The 22,424-nt window shown below is 41.2% G+C and overlaps 2 protein-coding genes across 7 annotated transcripts in view; one reads left to right on the top strand and one right to left on the bottom strand.

Annotated features, from left to right (window-relative positions):
* Window positions 1-469, top strand: part of LOC139408322 (mitogen-activated protein kinase kinase kinase 1, E3 ubiquitin protein ligase) — a 55,625-nt gene extending 55,156 nt beyond the window's left edge. For all 3 annotated transcript variants that reach the window (XM_071152070.1, XM_071152069.1, XM_071152071.1), the window contains exon 20: window positions 35-469. In XM_071152070.1, the coding sequence (XP_071008171.1) occupies window positions 35-184 (150 nt within the window). In that variant the 3' untranslated portion in view covers window positions 185-469. The remainder of the gene's footprint in view (window positions 1-34) is intronic.
* Window positions 470-6,015: 5,546 nt separating this feature from the next.
* Window positions 6,016-21,339, bottom strand: LOC139408321 (NACHT, LRR and PYD domains-containing protein 12-like). 4 transcript variants are annotated; one of them, XM_071152066.1, is made up of 10 exons: window positions 21,312-21,339; window positions 18,971-19,098; window positions 18,195-18,774; window positions 17,782-17,817; window positions 15,012-16,746; window positions 11,740-11,913; window positions 11,478-11,657; window positions 11,144-11,296; window positions 11,014-11,051; window positions 6,016-8,855 (listed from the first exon to the last, which is right to left on the bottom strand). In XM_071152066.1, exons 3-10 carry the CDS (start codon window positions 18,463-18,465, stop codon window positions 8,251-8,253), a joined length of 3,192 nt encoding a protein of 1,063 aa, XP_071008167.1. In that variant the 5' UTR covers window positions 18,466-18,774; window positions 18,971-19,098; window positions 21,312-21,339; the 3' UTR covers window positions 6,016-8,250. The 4 variants fall into 4 exon arrangements, 3 of the variants coding, with proteins under 3 accessions (XP_071008167.1, XP_071008169.1, XP_071008168.1); XM_071152068.1 differs by lacking the exons at window positions 18,971-19,098; window positions 21,312-21,339 and having other exon boundaries at window positions 6,016-6,641; window positions 8,776-8,855; window positions 18,195-18,907; XM_071152067.1 differs by lacking the exons at window positions 18,971-19,098; window positions 21,312-21,339 and having other exon boundaries at window positions 15,021-16,746; window positions 18,195-18,907.
* Window positions 21,340-22,424: the final 1,085 nt, after the last annotated feature.

The following is a 22,424-nucleotide window of genomic DNA, read 5'->3' as shown; positions in this document are numbered from 1 at the left end:
CAACAGTAGCATGACCTCACCCTCCCTCCCCCAGATTGCGAGTGCCACCACGGCGCCCTCCATCCCTCCCCAACTGACCCCTGGCCTGAGGGACGTCACCCTGCGCTGCCTTGAGCTGCAGCCTGCCGACCGGCCCCCATCCAGGGAACTCCTCAAGCACCCCGTCTTCCGCCTCAACTGGTAGTCCCCAACATTCTCCCACAGTCCCCAACATTCTCCCACAGTCCCCAACATTCTCCCACAGTCCCCAACATTCTCCCACAGTCCCCAACATTCTCCCACAGTCCCCAACATTCTCCCACAGTCCCCAACATTCTCCCACAGTCCCCAACATTCTCCCACAGTCCCCAACATTCTCCCACAGTCCCCAACATTCTCCCACAGTCCCCAACATTCTCCCACAGTCCCCAACATTCTCCCACAGTCCCCAACATTCTCCCACAGTCCCCAACATCCTCCCACAGTCCCCTAGCCTCCCTATCCCATAGTGTCTACTACTGAAGGCCCAGCCAGCCTGCCTGCTTTTCTCTCCTCCTCCCACCGCTGACAATCAGACCAGCCTCCATAACACAAGACCAGCCTACCTAACCCTAGACCGACCTCCATCCACCACCGACCAGCCTCCCTAACCCTAGACCAACCTCCATCCACCACCGACCAGCCTCCCTAACCCCAGACTGCCCTCCATCCACACCAAGCTGCCCCCAGTCATGAGTGGAGGGCCTGGGATGGATGGGATACCTGGGTAATACCCTCCCGTTCCACTACTATGGCCTCAAACTGCTGTACCTTAGCACAAAATGCAAAAAGCGAGTCGCAAAAGTTCTACTACGAAAACGGTGCTTTCTTAGTTAGTGCCATGTTGGTATACTGTAGTCTGTATTGCTCTGTTTTATCAAGCCTCTGTTCTGGTAAAGAAATGGTTCCTTTAGCACTTTGGTAGCCATTTTGCAATGGTTTCGAGAAGTTCCTCTTCCCATTTTAACCCCCCGTGAGTCAACAAATAAGTCCTTAGAACCGCAATCTGGAGACGACGGAGTAAAATGGTTTTTATCACTGTTATGTTGTAACGTCGGGTCATAAGTTTCCGACTCGGTTTTTGTTTTTAGAGTATCCTATGTGTAGAAGAAAGGCATAATGAAGCTGTTTTAATCGATTGAATTTGTGCATAACTGCATTTCTATAAAGATGCTTTTAGGATGTGCATTTTTACTGTTGGGCCATAAAGCTTAGTCGAATAATCATGAAGATTACTTAAGTATTTCAGGGAGCGGTGATTTATCTAACAGAAACATTGCTAGTTTGGCTAGCATAACGCTGAATGTGAACGCTTATGATGCCCGCATTGTCTCAAATGTTATTTTATTATTTTATTTTTTTGAGATAAAGATCCCATGTATGAAGTTATGATTTTTTTATATATATATATATATATATATATATATATATATATATACACACACACACAATAACACCCCAAAAATATATAAACATATTTTTTGGGTGTTATTGCATATTCAAAGCTATCCTTAAGAGATTGAGACATTTGTGTATGGGCGTAAGTTTTCCGAACAACACTTTGATGTCGTACCACACTGTTAAAATGAAAACACCCTGTTGGTCTCTTAACTCTCGCTGTTACAATTGAGCCATGTGCATCGCACATATTTTAGCCTTTTTTAATAATTTTATGAGCCCTAAATGCTGTGTCCATACATTCAAAACCGCTATATTCAATATTGATCTACCATTCTTCTGGTGCTGTTCCTTTGTAGAATGTCACGCTACAATTCAACAATTAAATGTTTTATTATTTTTTATCTTGGCTCTATTTTTAAAACAAATTGTTATAAAATCCATGTACATCTGAGGTTTTCTATGACTCTTCTATTTTCCATTGTGGATACTCTATATAATGAATATAAATGCTGTACAATTTTTTTTATTTTTGGTGGAGGGATATTTCTGATTTAAGGCTGACTTTTCTGCTCAAATGTTTTACCATCTCCCTTTGATTAGAATTCTCAAACATGTTCCTAAATGGTGTTAATTTATGAACTATAACTCTCCAAGTGTTGTTGTTCTGGTTGTAATCCATTAAAGTAAAAGGATGATAATTAACATGTGGAATGTTTCCAAAGTCAACCTTTTTTTAAATGGGGAATATGCATTTAATTGCTATTTTTATTTGGAATTCCTTAATGGCAAGGGTTTGAGACAATTAAAAAAAAAAAAAAATAATTAAGCAGAAAATATAATCTATTTAAAACAAATCCTATTCTTTACATGGAGTACAAGCTGATCAAGCTTGAAGAGTTAAATGTAAATACATGTGAAGTTTGGTAGCTAAAATGATTGTACTTGACTATTTTTATACCACACTCTTTTCCATTTTATTTTTTTGTTCCTGCTTCGGGTTATTTTTCTTATGCCTTTTTAAAAGCTTTAAAGTTATGCACTCTGGTCTTTTTTATATACTGGAAGAAAAATCTGTTTCTGTCATTCATAAAAGCTAATCAGTATTACTTCAATTTGTCATGTCTATAATTCTTACCAATCTCTTAATGCCTTCTGAATCCTCTTGTCCACCTGTGTCTCAGCCAGCTTGCTGGTCTTTATCTATTTTGTCTTATTTTATGCTGATGTGATGTAATCTTATGTGCTTTTTTGGATCTAAGCTGGACTGAAATTTGTGTGAAATTGTTTCCTGTTTCCTGTGTCACTTGGTGGTACTTTTTTTTATTTGTAAAGAACATCTTGCTGTTTTATTCCAGTCTCTACTACCTCAGGTGTCCTATAGAGTCTCTTCTACCAAAGTTCACTTTCTCTCTATATATATATATATATTTATATATATATATATATATATAATCTTTTTTTTGACTTTTTTTTCTCAAAGATTTTCAGGGCTTAAGGGCTAACTTATATTAGCACCTTTACTGTGCAAATAAACTCATGAAATCTCTGGATTAATCAAAAAAAATAGCTTAAGCTGTATCCTGTAAGTTAAAATGTATCAAGATATTACAATTTTTACCCCATTCTAAGCATTTTATTGCATAAATTGGAACTTATTTTGGTGTCTGTCTTTATGGTAAATAAACAAAAAATTGGGAAAAAGGTTTCTTGTTCCTCCTGTCAATTCTTTGTCAAAGCCTCAGAACCACATAGTTCAATTTATCAATGGGCATACAGACGAGTATCATTGACTTTACTACGAGTTAGAACAACCTCTACTTCAGAATGCCGGTGCTGTTCAGTCCAACCTGTCTTCCCTTTTAAAATAAAGGTTAACTAAACCCTGGTCATCTGAGATGGATCCTTAACTGCGGGCGACAGGTAGCCTAGTGGTTAGAGCGTTGGGCTAGTAACTGAAAGGTTGCAAGATCGAATCCCCAAGGTGAAAAAAATCTGTCGTTCTGCCCCTGAACAAGGCAGTTAACACACAGTTAAATAAAGGTAAAATAAATAACTAATCAGTACAGGACAAAGATGTGCATAACTCTTAGGTGAAGGCCTATCAAAACCATGAACACTTTCCTTGAGTACAGTGTCCGAAGCATCATGTGGTAGGACTTGTTCTGGAGGATAGAGCTAGCACAATTACCGCGGAACCGGCAGTTATGGATGAAGACCGTCATGAAAAGAAAATAACCATCAAACGTTTAACTGAAGACGTTCGTGCGGTTGAGTCGGTTTTTGCTGTAACATGGACTCTTAACGTGATTAAACTTTGTTTCCTTGCTGAAACAAGCAAAATAGTGTTTGTGGAATGGGGACAATCGTTGTCTTCATTCTGTTTCTATGGCAGCACACCACCAACACAACCACCAGTAGGGCTGTGTCAGTCTGGAATTCTGGATGATCTTAACTGGCATGTTCTGGGGAAGGGTACCAAAAATGTCTGCATCATTGAAGGTCCCCAAGAACACATTGGCCTCCATCATTCTTAAATGGAAGAAGTTTGGAACTACCAAGACTCTTCCTAAAGCTCTCCGGCTGGCCAAACTGAGCAATTGAGGGAGAAGGGCCTTGGTCAGGGATGTGACCAAGAACCCGATGGTCACTCTGACAGAGCTCCAGAGTTCCTCTGTGTAGATGGCAGAACCTTCCAGAAGGACAACCATCTCTGCAGCACTCCACCAATCAGGCCTTTTATGGTAGAGTGGCCAAAAGGAAGCCACTCCTCAGTAAAAGGCACATGACAGCCCGCTTTGAGTTTGCCAAAAGGCACCTAAAGGACTCTCGGACCATGAGAAACAAGATTCCTTGGTCTGGTGAAACGAAGATTCAACTATTTGGCCTGAATGCCAAGCGTCACGTCTGGAGGGAGACTAGTCTTGATCGAGGGAAAGATAAACGGAGCAAAGTACAGCGAGATCCTTGATGAAAACCTGCTCCAGAGTGCGCAGGATTTCAGACTGGGGTGAAGGTTCACCCTGTTCACCTTCCAACAGGACAACGACCCTAAGCAGCCAAAACAACACAGGTGTGGCTTCGGGACAAGTCTCTGAATGTCCTTGAGTGGCCCAGCCAGAGCCTGGACTTGAACCCGATCTAACATCTCTAGAGAGACCTGAAAATAGCTGTGCAGCAACGCTCTCCATCCACCCTGACAGAGATTGAGAGGATCTGCAGAGAAACTCCCCAAATGCATTTGTGTCAAGCTTGTAGCGTCAAACACAAAAAGACTCAAGGCTGCAATCGCTGGCAAAGGTGCTTCAATAAAGTACTGAGTAAAGGGTCTGAACACTTATGTAAATGTGATATTTCAATTTTTTATGTTTAATACATTTGCCAAAAATTCTAAAAAACATATTTTTTCTTTGTCATGTGTATTGTGTGTAGATTGGAGGGGAAAATAACTATTGAATCTATTTTAGAATAAGGCTGTAACGTAACAAAATGTGGAAAAAGTTCAGGGGTCTGAATATTTTCAGAATGCGCTCTATATACAGGGAGTACCAGTACCAGATCAATATGCAGCTATATACAGGGTGTACCAGTACCAGATCAATATGCAGCTATATACAGGGAGTACCAGATCAATATGCAGCTATATACAGGGAGTACCAGTACCAGATCAATGTGCAGCTATATACAGGGAGTACCAGTACCAGATCAATGTGCAGCTATATACAGAATGCAGAACATTATTGTTTTACATTTTTTAAATTAGTTGTTTTTATCCATTAATATGTTGTATGCTCATGGATTTCACTTTGTAGTGACCCACACGAGTGTAAATAAATACAACTTGAAACTTGAAAAGTTTATTTATTTCATTCTGTGCTGCTGAGCTAATGTCATGTCGTGGAAATGGAACCTCATTTGTTATGGGATAAGTAATGTTCTATCAAAATGTAATTCTTTATTACATCATAGTTTGATATAGTAATTTGAAAGTATTCAATTTGATAGACGCAGTAAAGGGGTCAATGGAACTCAACCAAAACAATGGAAATACCATGGAAACGTGTTGGGGAAAGATCCCAAATCTCCCGATTGCCCCTCAGCAAAATTATCCTACATTTAGGGTAATATAGTGTGAAATACACATATACTCTGATTTTACCTCAAAATAATGCTTGTATGGATGTTAAACCCAATATATGTTCATGGCATAGTGACTAATCAGCTGCATTACAGTTAAAAACAACTGACTACCACCACAGATTTCTGTATGCTAGCTATGCTACCAGTTTAAATTATACGAACGGGAGTTAGCATTTAGCAGTCACTTCTTCTAAACCTGGAAACGGACTACTTCTAAATGTTATGCAGCTAAAACAGCCAGATATATCCAAATCTGACTTTAGTAACTACATTGTGGGCCTGTTAAAATACACCAATCATGACCGATTTGATGACTATCCACCTTGTTAGATCAGATTTGTTTACTGTGCGCAAATCTGCCGTCCTTCAATCCCCCACGGTCTGTGTTCCATTGACCTCTACCGCATCTATAGGCCTTTATTTTCTTTCAGTAGAAAATCACTACTTGAGACTTGATTACATTGTTAAATATGATTTATTTCAGATAAACAGAACAAAAGAAATACGTTTTTCAAATAGTTTGTTTTGTCCTCTGTGACGTCACATCAAGTGTCGCGTAATACCAATTTTTTTTTCCTATTGCTAAATCTATTTAAGTTTCCCTGGATAGTTCAACGCTTCCATTTGGTCAGCCATTTTTATTCACAACAAACAGGTAATCAAATTGCACTCACCAGATAGCATCTGAGATGGACATGGACACAGTCCTGTTACATTAATTCATCCCTAACCCAGAACTAAAATCTTGCGTAATTGTAGAAATGGAACGTCTGTTAACGAGAGATTAATGAATCCCCAGAGGAGAAATGTGATGTCACCAGCAAAGACAACGACCAGAGTACTAGTGACTGATGAAACAAGTACAACTTCATGATGTTCATAAGAGACTCTGTATAATATAGTCTATAAGAGCCAAAAGATTCACTGGAATAGACTAAATCCAATAGAATCAATGGAAAAGTGTGCATCCATTGATATGTAGGCTGCGTGTAAATGTTTAAAAAGGCATGTAGTTCTGTCCTTGTCTAATGGCGTTCTTGTATGCAGCTATGTATGCACCATCAGTCCACCTTAAGTCGCCACACCTGAAATATGGATGTCAAAAAAAATAAACATTGTTTAAAATAGATAAACAAAAACAGGGCAAAGGGTAATCAACCCCTATCTTTTTCCTGTAGGCATATTGTAGAGGGTCCTGGAAAGCACAGACTTGCTCCTGAACAACCTTCTCAAAACACTTCATGATCTGTGACTGAGGTCAGCGCTATTGGCCTGAATTGCTGCCCTGCATTTGCCTTTTTACAGACTGACACTTCACATGACTATGCATGGTGTTTTGCACCTACTGGGATATTTGACATAAAAAGAGTAACATAGACAACATGTATGTAATGAAGTACCTCACAAAGCACCTGTGGTTTAAACCGCAGGTGCCTTGTGAGGTCCTAATGGGGTTAAACCACAGGTGCTTTGTGAGGTCCTGATGGGGTTAAACCACAGGTGCTTTGTGAGGTCCTGATGAGGTTAAACCACAGGTGCTTTGTGAGATGCTGTATTTGGTTTAAAGCACCTAGATTTGTGTGTTTCCTCATCAATAGTGACAGCTATGGGTGGGCTGAGATTAACATTATCATTCATCATATAGAGAGAGTAGTATGGACAAGTCCTGCTCATTCAGACTTGCATTTGATCCCATAGCCTGTGATCAGCTCTATTCCATTCCACAAGCCACTAGTTTTGCTGTCCTGCAGCTGACATTCCATTCCACAAGCCCCTAGATTTGCTATCCTGCAGCTGACATTCCACAAGCCCCTAGATTTGCTATCCTGCAGCTGACATTCCATTCCACAAGCCCCTAAGTTTTGCTGTCCTGCAGCTGACATTCCACAAGCCCCTAGTTTTGCTGTCCTGCAGCTGACATTCCACAAGCCCCTAGTTTTGCTGTCCTGCAGCTGACATTCCACAAGCCCCTAGTTTTGCTATCCTGCAGCTGACATTCCATTCCACAAGCCCCTAGTTTTGCTATCCTGCAGCTGACATTCCATTCCACAAGCCCCTAGTTTTGCTATCCTGCAGCTGACATTCCATTCCACAAGCCCCTAGTTTTGCTGTCCTGCAGCTGACATTCCATTCCACAAGCCCCTAGTTTTGCTGTCCTGCAGCTGACATTCCATTCCACAAGCCCCTAGTTTTGCTGTCCTGCAGCTGACATTCCAGTTAGAGTGTAACTGGAACTACACAGAGGAGAGGGAACGTCTGTGGGCCTACATCCTGTGGGCCTACATCCAACAGATAGTGCTCCTCCACCCAGCCGGCTCTCTGGAACCCTCTGGTTTCACAAGGCCTCAAAACAGGACTTGAAAGGAGCCTCTGGCCCGCTCCACCGGACAAAGCGGAATAGGAACATCCACTCTCCATGGTAATCAATGCAGATTCCGCTTTTTGGAACATTTCTGGCACTCGTGTCTGAATGCAGGACTCGTGTCCGAATGCAGGACTCGTATCTGAATGCAGGACTCGTGTCCGAATGCAGGACTCGTGTCTGAATGCAGGACTTAATTATATGTGAAAGTATGCATCTTAGAAATCGTTTTCACTTTATAAACTCAGAATCTTCATTTTCAAAATCCCATCTAAACAACTGTAGCAGGTTCTCTCTCCCACCACAATTTTAAGGTGCGCTCCTTTCAAGTCTCACTCTGTTGCATAGTCTATCAGGCTCTTGCCTATATGCGGTGGAAATTGAGCCTGGGAACTTCTCATTCGGTATCTATGACACAAAGTCACTGAAGAGTTGTTTGTAATATAAAACCCTGGGTAGAGGGGCTCTGTGAATTTGGTATGGAATGTGTACAGGTGTGTCAATGTGTTAGAAGAAGAGATGCTATAGAAGGACAAACTGCCGTCCGACCAAATCAGAGACACTCCTACTCTGTTGGAGCGAGAGGAGACAGATATGGCAGTGTCCTCATCATTGTGCCAGGCAGTGTATTGGTTACCATCACAATCTAGACACCAGGATTTGTCATTGTGTCCCAAAACACAGTCATCTATCTGTCCTCTTCTGCTGATTCCTTTATATGTCATACCTATTTCAACCCTATTCCCACTCCACTCGACCTCCCAGTAGCAGCGGCCAGTCAGACCCTCTCTACACAGCACCTGTGCATAGTAGTGAAATCTCTCAGGGTGATCAGGGTATGGCTGCTTCGTGGTTACCCATGTCACCTTCCTGTTCTCCTCAGACAAAGATAGATTTCTGAACGTTGTGTTTGGGTCCAGTGTGAGGTTACAGGCATCTGATCGGGGAATGAAGGAAAAAAAGTTATCAATATTCACGTAACGATGTAAAGTGTAAGCAAGTAATTTCAACTGTGCTCTATTAATTAAAATGCATACTGATACAGTGGACATTAATCATTAGTCTTCAAGGGGCAATCTGGAATTGGTACATCCATTTTTGGACTTAATAATTGTACAAAAGTATTAAGTCCATAATTAGTAATTGTACAAAATAAATCAAATAAAAACACGATAGCTTCAAAACATGGTTAATTAAAATGATCATTTTGATCTCACGGACGGTCAATCCTTTAATCCAGGTCTATTTGAGAGTGGTTTCTCCAGCCCCATCTCTTAGCTGTTTCACCCCCCCCAAAAAGATGCCGGACAGCCGTTTGGTTGATTTTTGAATTACGGACTGCACATTTAAAAACAACAGTCTGAGATTGGAAAAACAACAAAACAGTAGCCCCACCACCTGTTTCAGTCAAGGGATGGCGCTAGGGAAATGTAACCTTTAAAGTAAAGAACTGTCCACTTCATTGTGTTGCAACTAAATCAAGCCAATTGAGAATTTAAATATTAGGCATATCTATTTTATTAAACAAGATTGTAGTCCTATGAATTATTAACATAAATTGCCTAACTAAATGGACATTTAAGATGAAACATTAATTTATACTGAACAAAAATATAAACGCAAGACGCAACAATTTTTCTGAGTTACAGTTCATATAAGGAAATCAGTCAATTGAAATAAATTCATTAGGCCCTAATCTATGGATTTCACATGACTGGGAATACAGATCTGCATCTGTTGGTCACAGATACCTTTAAAAAAGTAGGGGCCAGTCAGTATCTGTTGTGAGCATCATTTGCCTAATGCCGCGTGGCACATCTCCTTTGTATAGAGTTGATCCGGCTGTTGATTGTGGCCTGTGGAATGTTGTCTCACTCCTCTTCAAAGGCTGTGCAAAGTTGCTGGATATTGGCGGGAACTGTAACATGCTGTCGTACATGTCAATCCAGAGCATCCCAAACATGCTCAATGGGTGACATATCTGGTGAGTATGCAGGTCATGGAAGAACTAGGACAGGTTCAGCTTCCAGGAATTGGAATTGCATTATCATGTGAGGCCAGTTGGACGTATTGCCAAATTATTGTAGAGAAATGAACATTCAATTATCTGGCAACAGCTCTGGTGGACATTCCTGCAGTCAGCATGCCAATTGCACGCTCCCTCAAAACTGGAGACATCTGTGGCATTATGTGGTGTAACAAAACTGCACATTTTAGAGTGGCCTTTTACTGTCCCCAGCCCAAGGTGCACCTGTGTAATGATCATGCTGTTTAATCAGCTTCTTGATATGCCACACCTGTCAACTGGATGGATTATCTTGGCAAAGGAGAAATGCTTTAACAGAGATGTAAACAACTTTGTGCACAAAATTTGAGAGAAATAAGCTTTTTGTATGGGACATGTCTGGGATCTTTTATTTCAGCTCATGAAACATGGGACCAACACTTTACATGTTGTGTTTATATTTCTGTTCACTGAGTATACAAAACATTAAGGACACCTGCCCTTTCCATGACAGACTGACCAGGTGAATGCTATTGATGTCACTTGTTAAATCCACTTCAATCCGTGTAGATGAAGGGGAGGGGACAGGTTAAAGAAGGATTTTTAAGCCTTGAGACACCTGAGACATGGATTGTGTATGTGTGCCATTCAGAGGGTGAATGGGCAAGACAAAATATTTAAGTGTCTTTGAACGGGGTATGGTAGTAGGTGCCAGGCGCACTGGTTTGTGTCAAGAACTGCTGGGTTTTTCACGCTCAATAGTTTTCTGTGTGTATCAAGAATGGTCCACCACCCAAAGGACATCCAGCCAACTGACAACTGTGGGAAGCACTGGAGTCAACATGGGCCAGTGTGTTGACACCTTGTAGAGTCCATGCCCTGACAAATTGAGACTGTTCTGAGGGCAAATGGGGAAACACATGAAATGGTAGTGGACCAGTGTCAACATGAGGGTGCAACTCCATATTAGGAAGGTGTTCCTAATGTTTATGTAGCTTTTTCGATGTAATCAAGCACAGAGCTCTTTCTTAGTATCATTTTAATCCAGCGCTAACATTCAGACTGGGAGCAAAGTCACCAACACACTTACATCTAACGCTGAACCAGTATTCTCCCCCAGGGTGAAACCTAGTAAGAGAAGAGCAGAGAATGCACCGAATTAATATTTTGTAATATTAGTGTTTATCACCCATTTCACAGTATGCATTGTTGTGACCCACCTGACTGTATGTTGTCCAGCAGAGAGCAGCTTTACTCCTGAATCTCCTGGGTGATTGTAGCTCAGGTCCAGCTCTTTCAGGTGGGAGGGGTTTGACCTCAGAGCTGAAGCCAGATAAGCACAGCCTTTCTCGGTGACTCCGCAGAGCGACAACCTGTGGAAACAGTTGCTATCATCAAATCTTCCAAAAACTCTTCTTCAGTTCACAGGTATAAACCAAAGGCTTGATAACGTTTTATTCAAGCCTACATTGAGAACACTCATACATTATGATAGCTACAGACATTAGCTAGAAGGTCTGAGAAAATTGCCCCATATAACCCAAAGCAACTGACCCCAGTGTCTCCAGTTTACATTGTGGATCATTCAGTCTATCAGAAAGCTTCTGGACCCCTGAGTCTTGTAGATTGTTGTCACTCAGGTCCAGCTTCCTTAGGTGTGAGGTGTTTGACCTCGGAGTCAGAGCTGAGGCCAATGCTACACAGCAGTTCTTTGTGAGGTTACATCTATTCAGTCTAAAAAATACATTAAAAAAAGAACAAAGAAAGCACAATTGAACAAATAAACAGAGCCCAATTCAAGTCCAGAATTATTCACCTTAGTGTCTCCAGTTTGCAGATTGGACTCCTCAGCCCAGCAGAGAGCAGTTTCACTCCTGAATCCTGTAGGTCATTGTCACTCAGGTCCAGCTCTCTCATGTAAGAGGAGTTTGAGCCGATAGCTTTTGCCAACATTTCACAGCATCTTGCTGTAAGGTTACAGCTATCTAGTCTGGAGAAGAATGTTTTTCACAGAATGACACATGTTAAATTGCATAACTCTTTCTCATAGTGTATGCATTAAAGGTCCAATGCAGCAGTTTTGACATCATTATCAAATCATTTCTGGGTAACAATTAAGTACCTTACTGTGATTGTTTTCAATCAAAATGTTCAAAAATAAACTAATAGCTTCTTAGCAAAAGCAATTTCTCAAGCAAGAATTTAGAATTTTGCTAGGACTGTCTGGGAGTGGTCTGAGTGGGGAGTGGGAAACTGACAACGAGCTGTTTTTGGCAGAGAGGTTTGGAACTCTCTTATTGATCTATTAACTCATTTACCTCCTGGTGATGTCACCAGGCAGGCCAAAACTCCATCCCACCAAAACAGGCTGACATTTCAGGTGGTCTTTTCAACCAGCTCTAAAGCTAAAAGGGCATTATCAACATTGTCACAATTTCACAGTATTATTCCAACCTCATATTGTGGAAATATACATTAAACACAGGAAAATAACATTTTTAACTGCACTTGTCGTTTAAGCTAAAGCAGAATGAAACGTTTATTTCAACAATGCTATACATCAAATCACATGGCAGTATTGGCTCCTCTATTATCAACTATTTTGTGTTTAAAACATCTTATATGGTCTTCGTATCCCTCTCTGATGGAGGTGTCTTGTATTTAAGTGATGATGCCAGAGAAGCCGGTGTTGCGGGGACATATTGGCACGAGTGTTGTTAGGCAAACCGTGGCAATATATCCTCCAAACATCGGCTTCTCTGGCATCATCACATTTATACAACGGGTTACCAACATATTCAAATAATGATTTACATATTTTCATTAAAAACGTTATTTTGATATATTTATTAATACTATTTCATCCTTCCACGAGATATAGTCCTGACACAAAATCTAGGGTTGCTACCTGAACCGGTGGGTCGTTCGTTCTATCGGTTTGGTTGCAAGAGACGCAACCCAGCCGATCAGTCTTTATGTTCTGTATCTATGGACGCGACCCAGCCGATCAGTCTTTATGTTCTGTATCTATGGACGAGACCCAGTCGTTCAGTCTTTATGTTCTGTATCTATGGACGCGACCCAGCCAATCAGTCTTTATGCTCCATTGCCATACTGGCTGGTAATGTCCTTATCCTTTGCTTGCCAGCTAGCCAACTACGGCTAACATACAGTCACGTCAAACAGTTCAGCCAGAATAACAACAGTAGCAGCAATTGCATTTGTTTAACTGTTTTCTTGAGACATTTATTTGGATACATCCATAACAATGAGCTAATAATGCACGATTTCACCTGGCATAGAAAATGTGTGCTCGCATCAGGACACTGTTGTTAAGAGCCAACAACATAACTAACGTAAACTCGTATATCGCCTTGGTCCGTACAATTGCCCTTATTTTAGCGCTCCAAAAACGTAATACTTCCAGATCAACTGTAAGGTCAATACCATTGTAAAGCACAATTTCTCCCCTTTCCAGCAGAATCAATTACATGACCTAAACGCTGCCCGTTTCTGCATAATTCAAGCAGGCAATGAGCCCCGTCGGGTCTTTTTAAAAATGGCGGGTGGGGAAGCTAAACTAATGCGATAGTGAGAAGGAGAGATGTCGTGTGGGAAAATTGCTTTTTTTTTTTCACTCGATTTGTCCAACTTATAACCTTATCGCCTCTAAAATGTTGTTTTTAAAGGATGAGAGAAGTGCTACATCTGGTACAGAGAGATTGTAAGACAGAAATAGTTGCTTTATGCGTGCTGTACGTTACGAAATGACACGTCACAATGTAACGGAGGGTCAGTTTTTTCAACTTTTCCCCAATACTATAGAGCCTTTAACATGTCGATCAACGCTTGAATAGAAACCTAGTTCACACCCCCGATTTGGACGTCAACACAGTCCCATTAGTTTTCTTTGTAGCCTCGTTTGAATGTTGCGGTTGCGCACATTTGTACGGAATGGGGTGAGTTTACGTTAACACAGTCACTTCAAACTGAAGCTGGAAAGACTGCAAACTAGCTGCACTTCATTTCGTCTTACCTGTTTTCTATTGACATTTCCTCGTAAATGTTATATATCCATAAAAATGATGCTAATTCATGATTTCAACTACCTGAGAAAAGATGCTTGCCTGTCTGTCTCGCCCTGACACATTCATTTCTATGGGACAGCTGGAGATCGAATTTGAATATTGAAACAATGTTGCAAATGTCAGAGAGACAGACCGCAAGTGTTTTACAAATCTCCGCTACTGAAAACCAATTGCTAGTCTAAAAGAAATGGGGGATAAAGTTTATACTTGTCTGGTTGAGCTGATGAGACAGTGGATTGCGCCGTGAGATGGAACAGAGTAAATAGGCATTTCAACGTCATAGTTTTAGCCGGTGGTAACTTCTGGAATAGACACCGGCTGGAATGCGGTTTTAACCAATCAGCGTGCAAGATTAGACCCAACCGTTGTATAAAGTAGTAGTATCCCTCCCGGATCTATCACTCTCCCTGCCTCTTCCACCAATCCATTAGTTTTTTTTATGGACAGAAAAGAGCAGAAGCTCTGAGCTGTCCGATCAGGTCCATTGTCTACTGAGGATCTATCACTCTCTCTGATGGAGGTGTCTGCTTTAGATTTTTACATTTTGAATGGCACATCCATGTCATTACCCTTCTAGTTGCAAGCACTTGAAATTAGCAAGGATGGTGCAATTCAATTATACTTTGGAAAGAACAGATCAAACGTGAAAATGTTATTTTAACTCTACCTACATGTACTGTACATATTACCACAATTACCTTGACTAACTGGTGCCCCAGCATATTGACTCTGTACCGGTACCCCCTGTATATAGCCTCGCTATTGTTATTTTACTGCTGCTCTTTAATTATTTTACTTTAAAAAAACGTTTTATTTTATTTACTTAAAACTGCATTGTTGGTTAAGGGCTTTTTTAAAAGCATTTCACTGTAAGGTCTACCTACACCTGTTGTATTCGGCGCATGTGACAAATACGATTTGATGATTTTATGGAGACAAAAATATAACTTCTGTCCCTGGGATATACAAAGATCAACTTTAACTTTAGTAGCCTACTTACAGAGCACACCTGCAGGAGGTGATGACTGCCAACAGCTTCAGGAGGCCCTCCTCTGATCTGATGTATTTCTTCAGGTCAAACACCTCTTGTGTTTCCTCAGATGTCATTAACACAAAGGTAAGTGCTGACCACTGTGTAGGTGACAGGTTATTCACTGGCAGACTCCCCGATCTCAGATAGCTCTGGATCTCCAGCACCAGAGACTCATCCTTCAGCTCACTCAGACAGTGGAACAGGTTGATGCTCTTCTCTGGAGAAAGGTCCTCTCGGATTTTCTCCTTGATGTAACTGACTGTTTTCTCAATGTCCTCTCTGTCCTTTGTCTCTGGTAGGATTCCACTCAGGAGTCTCTGATTGGACTCCAGTGAAAGACCAAGCAGGAAGCGGAGAAAAAGGTCCAAGTGTCCATTCTGGCTCTCTAAGGCTTTGTCGATTGCCGTCTTATGTAAGTCAAACACAGATTTCCAAGACTGTGGAATACATTCAAAACAAAATATTGAATGTTTCCTTGTCAGCTTTGGGAGAAGTACATTGTTGTTGTCTGTTGTGTGACAGTGGTAAGCATATAGAGCTGCAAGGAACTCCTGAACACTCAGATGCACAAAGCTAAAAACTTTCTCCTCCTCCAGAAATATTTCAGTGCACACACCCGAGTACACTATAGCCACCTCAATGTCAATACCACTCTCTCGCAGGTCTTTCTCATAGAAAATCAATTGTCCTTTTTGCAGTTGACAGAATGCTAGTTTTGCTAGTTGAAGGACAGCGTTTTTACTACCTGTGGGATACTTCTGTTCTGTCATTTTATCAGTCTGGCAGAGCAGGAAGTGTTCGTACATTTTAGTCAGAGTCTTTGGCATCTCTCCACTCTTTGTTTTACCCAGGATATCATTCAGAACAGTGGCTGAAATCCAACAAAACACTGGTATGTGACACATAATGTGGAGGCTCCTTGAAGACTTTATATGGTTGATGATTCTGTAGGCCTGGTCATCATTACAGAATCTCTTCCTGAAGTACTCCTCCTTCTGAGGGTCATTGAAACCTCGTATCTCAGTCCACTGGTGGATGTAGTTTCGATCAATTTGATTGGCTGCTGCAGGTCGGGAGGTTATCCAGATGAGAGCAGAAGGGAGGAGCTGTCCTGTGATGAGGTTTGTGATCAGGACGTCCAGCGGAGCTGTTTTTGTGTCTTTAGCCACATCTTTATTATGATTAAGGGCCAGAGGGAGTCGACTCTCATCCAGACCATCAAAGATGAACAGAACCTTAAAACCTTCCTCCAGAGTATCGATTGGTTCCATGAAGGGGAAGAACTGATGAAGCAGGTCAATCAGACTGCAGTCTTCTTCTCTTATTTTATTGATTTGGCGAAAAGGAAGTGGAATGATGAAGTCAATGTCCTGGTTCTCCTTTCCTTCTGTCCAGTCGAGAATAAACTTCTGTACAGAGACAGTTTTTCCCACGCCAGCGATGCCCAGTGAAAGCACTGTTCTGATTCGTTTCTTCTGATCGGGCTTGGGTTTGAATATTTCACTGAGCTTAACGGTCTCTTCTGTGGCTGGTGTTCTGGAATCCAGACATCTGACCTCATGATCCCCACTGACCCCTCCCATGGCCCCATCTATCACGTAAAGCTCAGTGTAGATCTTGTTTAGATAGACAAAATCCCCTTTCTTTGACGTCCCCTCATATATTTGGTCATACTTCTTCTTTAGGTACGATTTCAGTTCATCTTCAATTGCAAGGGAAAACAAAGATAGATTCAGTTTATTCTTTACACTTTTAGACTATAATAAAACACATGCATCTTTGATCACATTTGCAGACCAACGCCAGATAAATTCCAGACAGTAGGCTAATAAGTAGCCTCGGCTAGATTTGGTTTCCAAAACCGATAAGCCTGTAGTGTAGCATATATGTTCTAGGCCAATATGGGAAATGGCCCAGGTAAAAGGTAGGACTCATCAACATAACCTGTGGTAACTCCCATGTGCCATCCAAACGAAGCCCAAAGATCCGATTTCAGGACTTTTCAGAGCTACCGCAACTCGGCACAAGAAAAGCTTTTCTACAGATTCTACACACCTGTGATAGCTTGCTGGAGTATGGGTAAAAAAATTGTTTTTAAGTTTTATTTAAATGATGCTGAAGAGTGTTCTATGATGTATGGGAGGCAGTCGCTTTTGCAACAAAATGATTTTACTGTGCCAGGTCTCACACAGACTATTGGTCACACAAGGTGTCCACCTGAGGATTTAAAATGAGTAGCCTAACAATTCTTTACATGGTCACAGTTGCATTTGCAACAAAATAATTGTCTATGACAATTAAATAGCTCAACACATGATCATAAGCAAAATAATCATTACATTTCAAATAGACAGGAAGTTGACCATATTTTATTAGTAGATGGGTTATTGAGTTAAAGATTCTGTGGTAATTTCAGTCATATTTTTTAAATATTTTTTTTTATGGTTACAGTCATCAGATGAAATTGCATTAATCAGATGACTGACTGCCCGCAGGGCACAGTGCCACTAGTTATTTATATAATGGTCATGATCTGGTCATCATTATGTCGTCTTTTGGTCAGGTTTTGTAATTGTTGTATGAAAAGTAGCAACTTTGCAGTATTCTTTCTAGGACGTTTTGATTTTGTCGTGAAAGAAATAAGACGTCTTATCTGGTTCTCAACCAGAAAACCACTTCACAGAATATGACGTGCCACGTGTCAATCGTAGCCGTTGTGTTCATTTGTATTGCTCACCTCTGACTTTCTGAACCACTGCTGGACTACTCCGGGCTGAGAAAGAGAGAGGGGAGAGAGAGGCTGTGTGATTCATGGTGGTTTTAGCATGGCTTTAAGCACGTGCTGAGGTCATATATAAAAAGGCACTATCCAAGTAGTACCATCGACCATCACAGCCGTGCTAAAATTACAATGGAGCACCAACCCCAAACCTTTATTAAAACAAAATGTACGTACATTGACACCATGAATTTTGGCAATACATTCTGAACACATTAACTGTATGGCATCATAATATTGTCATGAACATCACATACGCTAATGGGTATAACTTATAGTTCTCGAACAGGCCAGAGCCAGACCATAGCCATTTCAATACTAACACAATATGACTATCTATTATCCCTTTATATGTTTTTAAATCATCTAACCTGCTGGTTCTGTCCACATATTATTGAGATCAATCAGCTTCATCTTCTTCAGGACCTCCAGTGTGATCATCTTTGCGCCCTCAAGGCCGTAAGTCTCCACCATCTTATCCACAGTGTCCTGGTGGTCGGCTTTGTCCAGCCGGGCCTTTGGGATGTGTTGAGGGAAACCTTTTACACCCTGGACCAGGTGCCATTTGAATTTCTTCAGTTTTTTTTCACACAGGTTGTCCTCTAGAGTGGCTAGCAGCAGCTCAGGGACAGGTGTCTCCATTGTTGATCAGTGAGTTGAAAACATGACCCACTAGGCAAAAACTGTTTGAATCAAAATAGTCTGTGTGTTTGCTTCCACGTCATTTCAACCACAAAAAAAAGCAATGTGATGACGTTGAATCAATGTGAAAAATGGATAAGATTTGCAAAAAGTTACCAATGTAAGGGCATTTAGTCTTTTTTCATCCAACTTCTAACCTCAATCCAATGACATGGTGAAAATGTGTTGTTGATTTCACGTTGAATTCAAGGTTCGTTGACAACTCAAACAAATGTTAATCCAAAGTAGACGTAGAACTGACATCTGTACCTAGTGAGGAGGTAGTTCGGTAGGAAATGGTGAAAGATTCTTATCGTTAAGCCAAGATGGGCTTTTACAATGGGTATTATTGTTGTGCAGAGCAAGCATGAGACAAGATCCTATTGTCACGTTTTAGCATGTAATTGCATATTTCACTCTGGAGGTCGAGTGTACAATGACTTTCATTTTCTGGTTTGATCTTTACCGTTAGTCTTTGACCCCCTTCACAGCTGCTGACACGGTGAACTGGTCTGGAAAGTGATCTTCTGTCTCACGACTAACTCAGGTCTGCTGCTCCTGTCCGGAGGTGATTGTCCTTCTCTTACTGGTTTACTAGAATAGAGTGTGATGTTGCAATAACTAGACGTTAGTTACTAATTAACATGGGCATTTATTCACGTTCACCTGCTCACATACCATACATTCTATAACAGCGTATCCTCTTCCTTCCCTTTCTACAAGACACCGGCTCCTGCAACCTCACTGTAATAGAACATCACATAGAGTCAATGAGGTTTCCAATGAGAGAACTGCAACAGGAAGTTTTGCTGGAGGCAGAAACCAGTTGTGATATTATGTTATCTGTCATTTTCAAATAACGCTATTGAAACGCTATTTAGCGCGCACTGCTAACTAAGCTAGCCGTTTCACATCCGTTACATGTAGAAATCTAAGACTATTGGATAGGTGTCTGGAGAGAAGTTTCTTGTTCCTTGTTCCTCCTGTGATTTTGTCAATGTGCTGACTCTGAACATTATTTTGTGCTGACTCTGAACATTATACATTGTTACATTTTCATTCATCAGTATTATTCACTTTACTATGAACTACTGGAGCAACTTGCGTTCAGACTGAGGGTCCCATTCAATCAAGCCTAGTCAACGGAGTTACCATGAATAGGAGAAAAAAAACCGTTTAATTTGTGCACTACAAATATGTACATAAACTATGACTTCTCACAACCATTTGAAACCTACGAGTCCGGACAGAGATCATTGCGGCGCGGTCGGACTGAGAAGACGGGTGAAAATGTTTTTGCTGTCCCGCAGATTATTGGGAAACGGGCATCTCTCTGCTTTGTGTGCTGTTAGCCTAGGCCTACCCAGTGTATTAAAAACACGTCTTTGTCGCTTTATGCACTCAGAATTCGCTACTTCATCTTCAGAGCCTACTCTCCCAGCTGGCCGTGCGAGATCAAGTGCGCCTAGTAGCCTATATGTGTGGTTTCAATGAAATAGTCGACCTAAGCATGTGGGGAATAACGTGGCAGTTACCTTAACAATTAAATTAATTTAAATATGATTAGACTATAGTTTACTACAGTGTCTGAAAAATAAATACTGATAATGGAAAGTGGAGGGCGCTCAAACAACGTGAGTCAAAGTGCAATCAAAAAAATGGATAATCATTGAAAAAACCGCGCGCACAGGCTACCATGGTGAGTGAGCCTTGCACATTTTATTACTCAATAAACATTGACTATCCATTTGTTTTGTCTCTGCCTGCAAATCGTCCTCCTAAAAGTGTCGGCTGTTGTCATTCTTGTTGCTTCAAGTTCAGTAGCCATACATGTCGTGCGAAAGTGGTCTCAATTAAGTAGAGTCGGCTAGCTTATGCATGGGCGGAGAAACACTGGGCAGTTGTCTTTACTAAATATGATTAGGCTATAGTTTACTACATTGCCTATAAATAAATATTAACACCCATATTTTTCTCCGCCTGAAAATCGTCCCACTCCTAAACGGTTGGCTATACAACGTAGTAGTTTAAGAGAGTGCATTGCTTGCTGTTTGGAGTTTCTGTATAGCACGTTGTGACATCTGATGTAAAAGGGCTTTATAAACCAATGTTATTGATTGAATGAAGAGAAAGTAAAAGTCTCTCCAACTGCTCTCTTCAAACTATGTCCAGTACTACCGGAAGCCTAATATAAAGGGCCATGTGAGAATCTCTGGTGATTTAACCCATTTCTTAGCATATTTTTTGTGCATTTTGATATTGCCTATAGGGCGCATAATTGCTGGGACCATGGCTGGCAATATGCCTAAACGTTGCGGGACTGGTTGGGTTTGGGACCAGTCCCTGCGGTAACAGGTGAGAGTCGGACAGAAAGCCAGCGGTTTCGGTATGAATAGATGTAGGTGCCACGTAGACCTCTACACTACATCAGTAACAACACTTGTCTTGTCCACACTATCTGAAGCGTCAGGTGGTATTATTAGTTCTGGTGGGTCTTGTTACTAGAAATGGACGTGTAAATTGGTTCAGCACACTAATGAAGTCCCCTAGGAGTGGAATACTGCTCTGCTCATTTTAACCATAAGAACTAAAAAGTCCTTTATCCATTGTTTAACAGTTGATGCTATCTAGGACTCTACCCTCTACCCTTCAATCCTCCATCTTATTTTGCATTTTCGATTGTCCCTGAATCCGTTCCAAAAACGTAGTAAATATCAAGGTTGCCAACAAACAACGCATACAAAGTCATTTAGCGGTAGAATGAGAGCCCACTCCCTACCCAGTATGTAAATGCGTTTTTCACTCACCACGTTTATTCGGAAAAATGTCTCTTCATTCTGATAGCCTCCACCATTTCTCGTTCGTTGGTTTAGTTATTTCCGGTATTCGCCGGTGAACTCTATTGCGCCTCAATTAGGCAATCGCTATGATTGAAATGTAACTAGCTAGCCCCAGTATTTTATTAGCTAGGTGGCTTGTACAGAATTGTTACCGATGATACTGTATATACCAGCCTAATCGTACTACAACAAACATACATTGTATTTTGCCAAGATCTCTCTGTGTTAATCCTGTTTCCCAAATATAGTAGGTAACTTGTGTCTGTGTCAAATCACATTTATTTATATAGCCCTTCTTACATCAGTTGATATCTCAAAGTGCTGTACAGAAACCCAGCCTAAAACCCCAAATGGCAAGCAATGCAGGTGTAGGAGCACAGTGGCTAGGAAAAACTCCCTAGAAAGGCCAAAACCTAGGAAGAAACCTTGAGAGGAACCAGGCTATGAAGGGTGGTCAGTCCTCTTCTGGCTGTGCCGGGTGGAGATAACAGAACATGGCCAAGATGTTCAAATGTTCATAAATGACCAGCATGGTCAAACAATAATAATCACAGTAGTTGTCGAGGGTGCAAGCAAGTCAGCACCTCAGGAGTAAATATCAGTTGGCTTTTCATAGCCGATCATTGGGAGTATCTCTACCGCTCCTGCTGTCTCTAGAGAGTTGAAAACAGCAGGTCTGGGACAGGTAGCACGTCCGGTGAACAGGTCAGGGTTCCATAGCCGCAGGCAGAACAGTTGAAACTGGAGCAGCAGCACGGCCAGGTGGGCTGGGGACAGCAAGGAGTCATCATGCCAGGTAGTTGTTTGAACGTTAAATTAGGAGACAGAGGCATTGATGCGAGTAACCAGTCTTGTTCAGTACATCACAATCCATCCGGGTATCTCAAGCACATCGGTAAAACACATGATTTGCAGTAATGAACATTTACCAACAGATGGCATCACTGCCATCTTACACCCATAACATATTCCCTTTAATAAAATAGGACAGGAGGTGTCAATTCACTAACAAAACAAACCTAGTAATAATTTCCAACATGAACAGTTTATTTATTTTCCTCAGGTAACAACACATTTTGA

Source organism: Oncorhynchus clarkii, chromosome 5 (genome assembly GCF_045791955.1).
Source record: "Oncorhynchus clarkii lewisi isolate Uvic-CL-2024 chromosome 5, UVic_Ocla_1.0, whole genome shotgun sequence".
NCBI lineage: Eukaryota > Metazoa > Chordata > Actinopteri > Salmoniformes > Salmonidae > Oncorhynchus > Oncorhynchus clarkii.
Note: the sequence above shows the minus strand (reverse complement) of the source record. Positions and strands in the feature narration are given on the sequence as shown.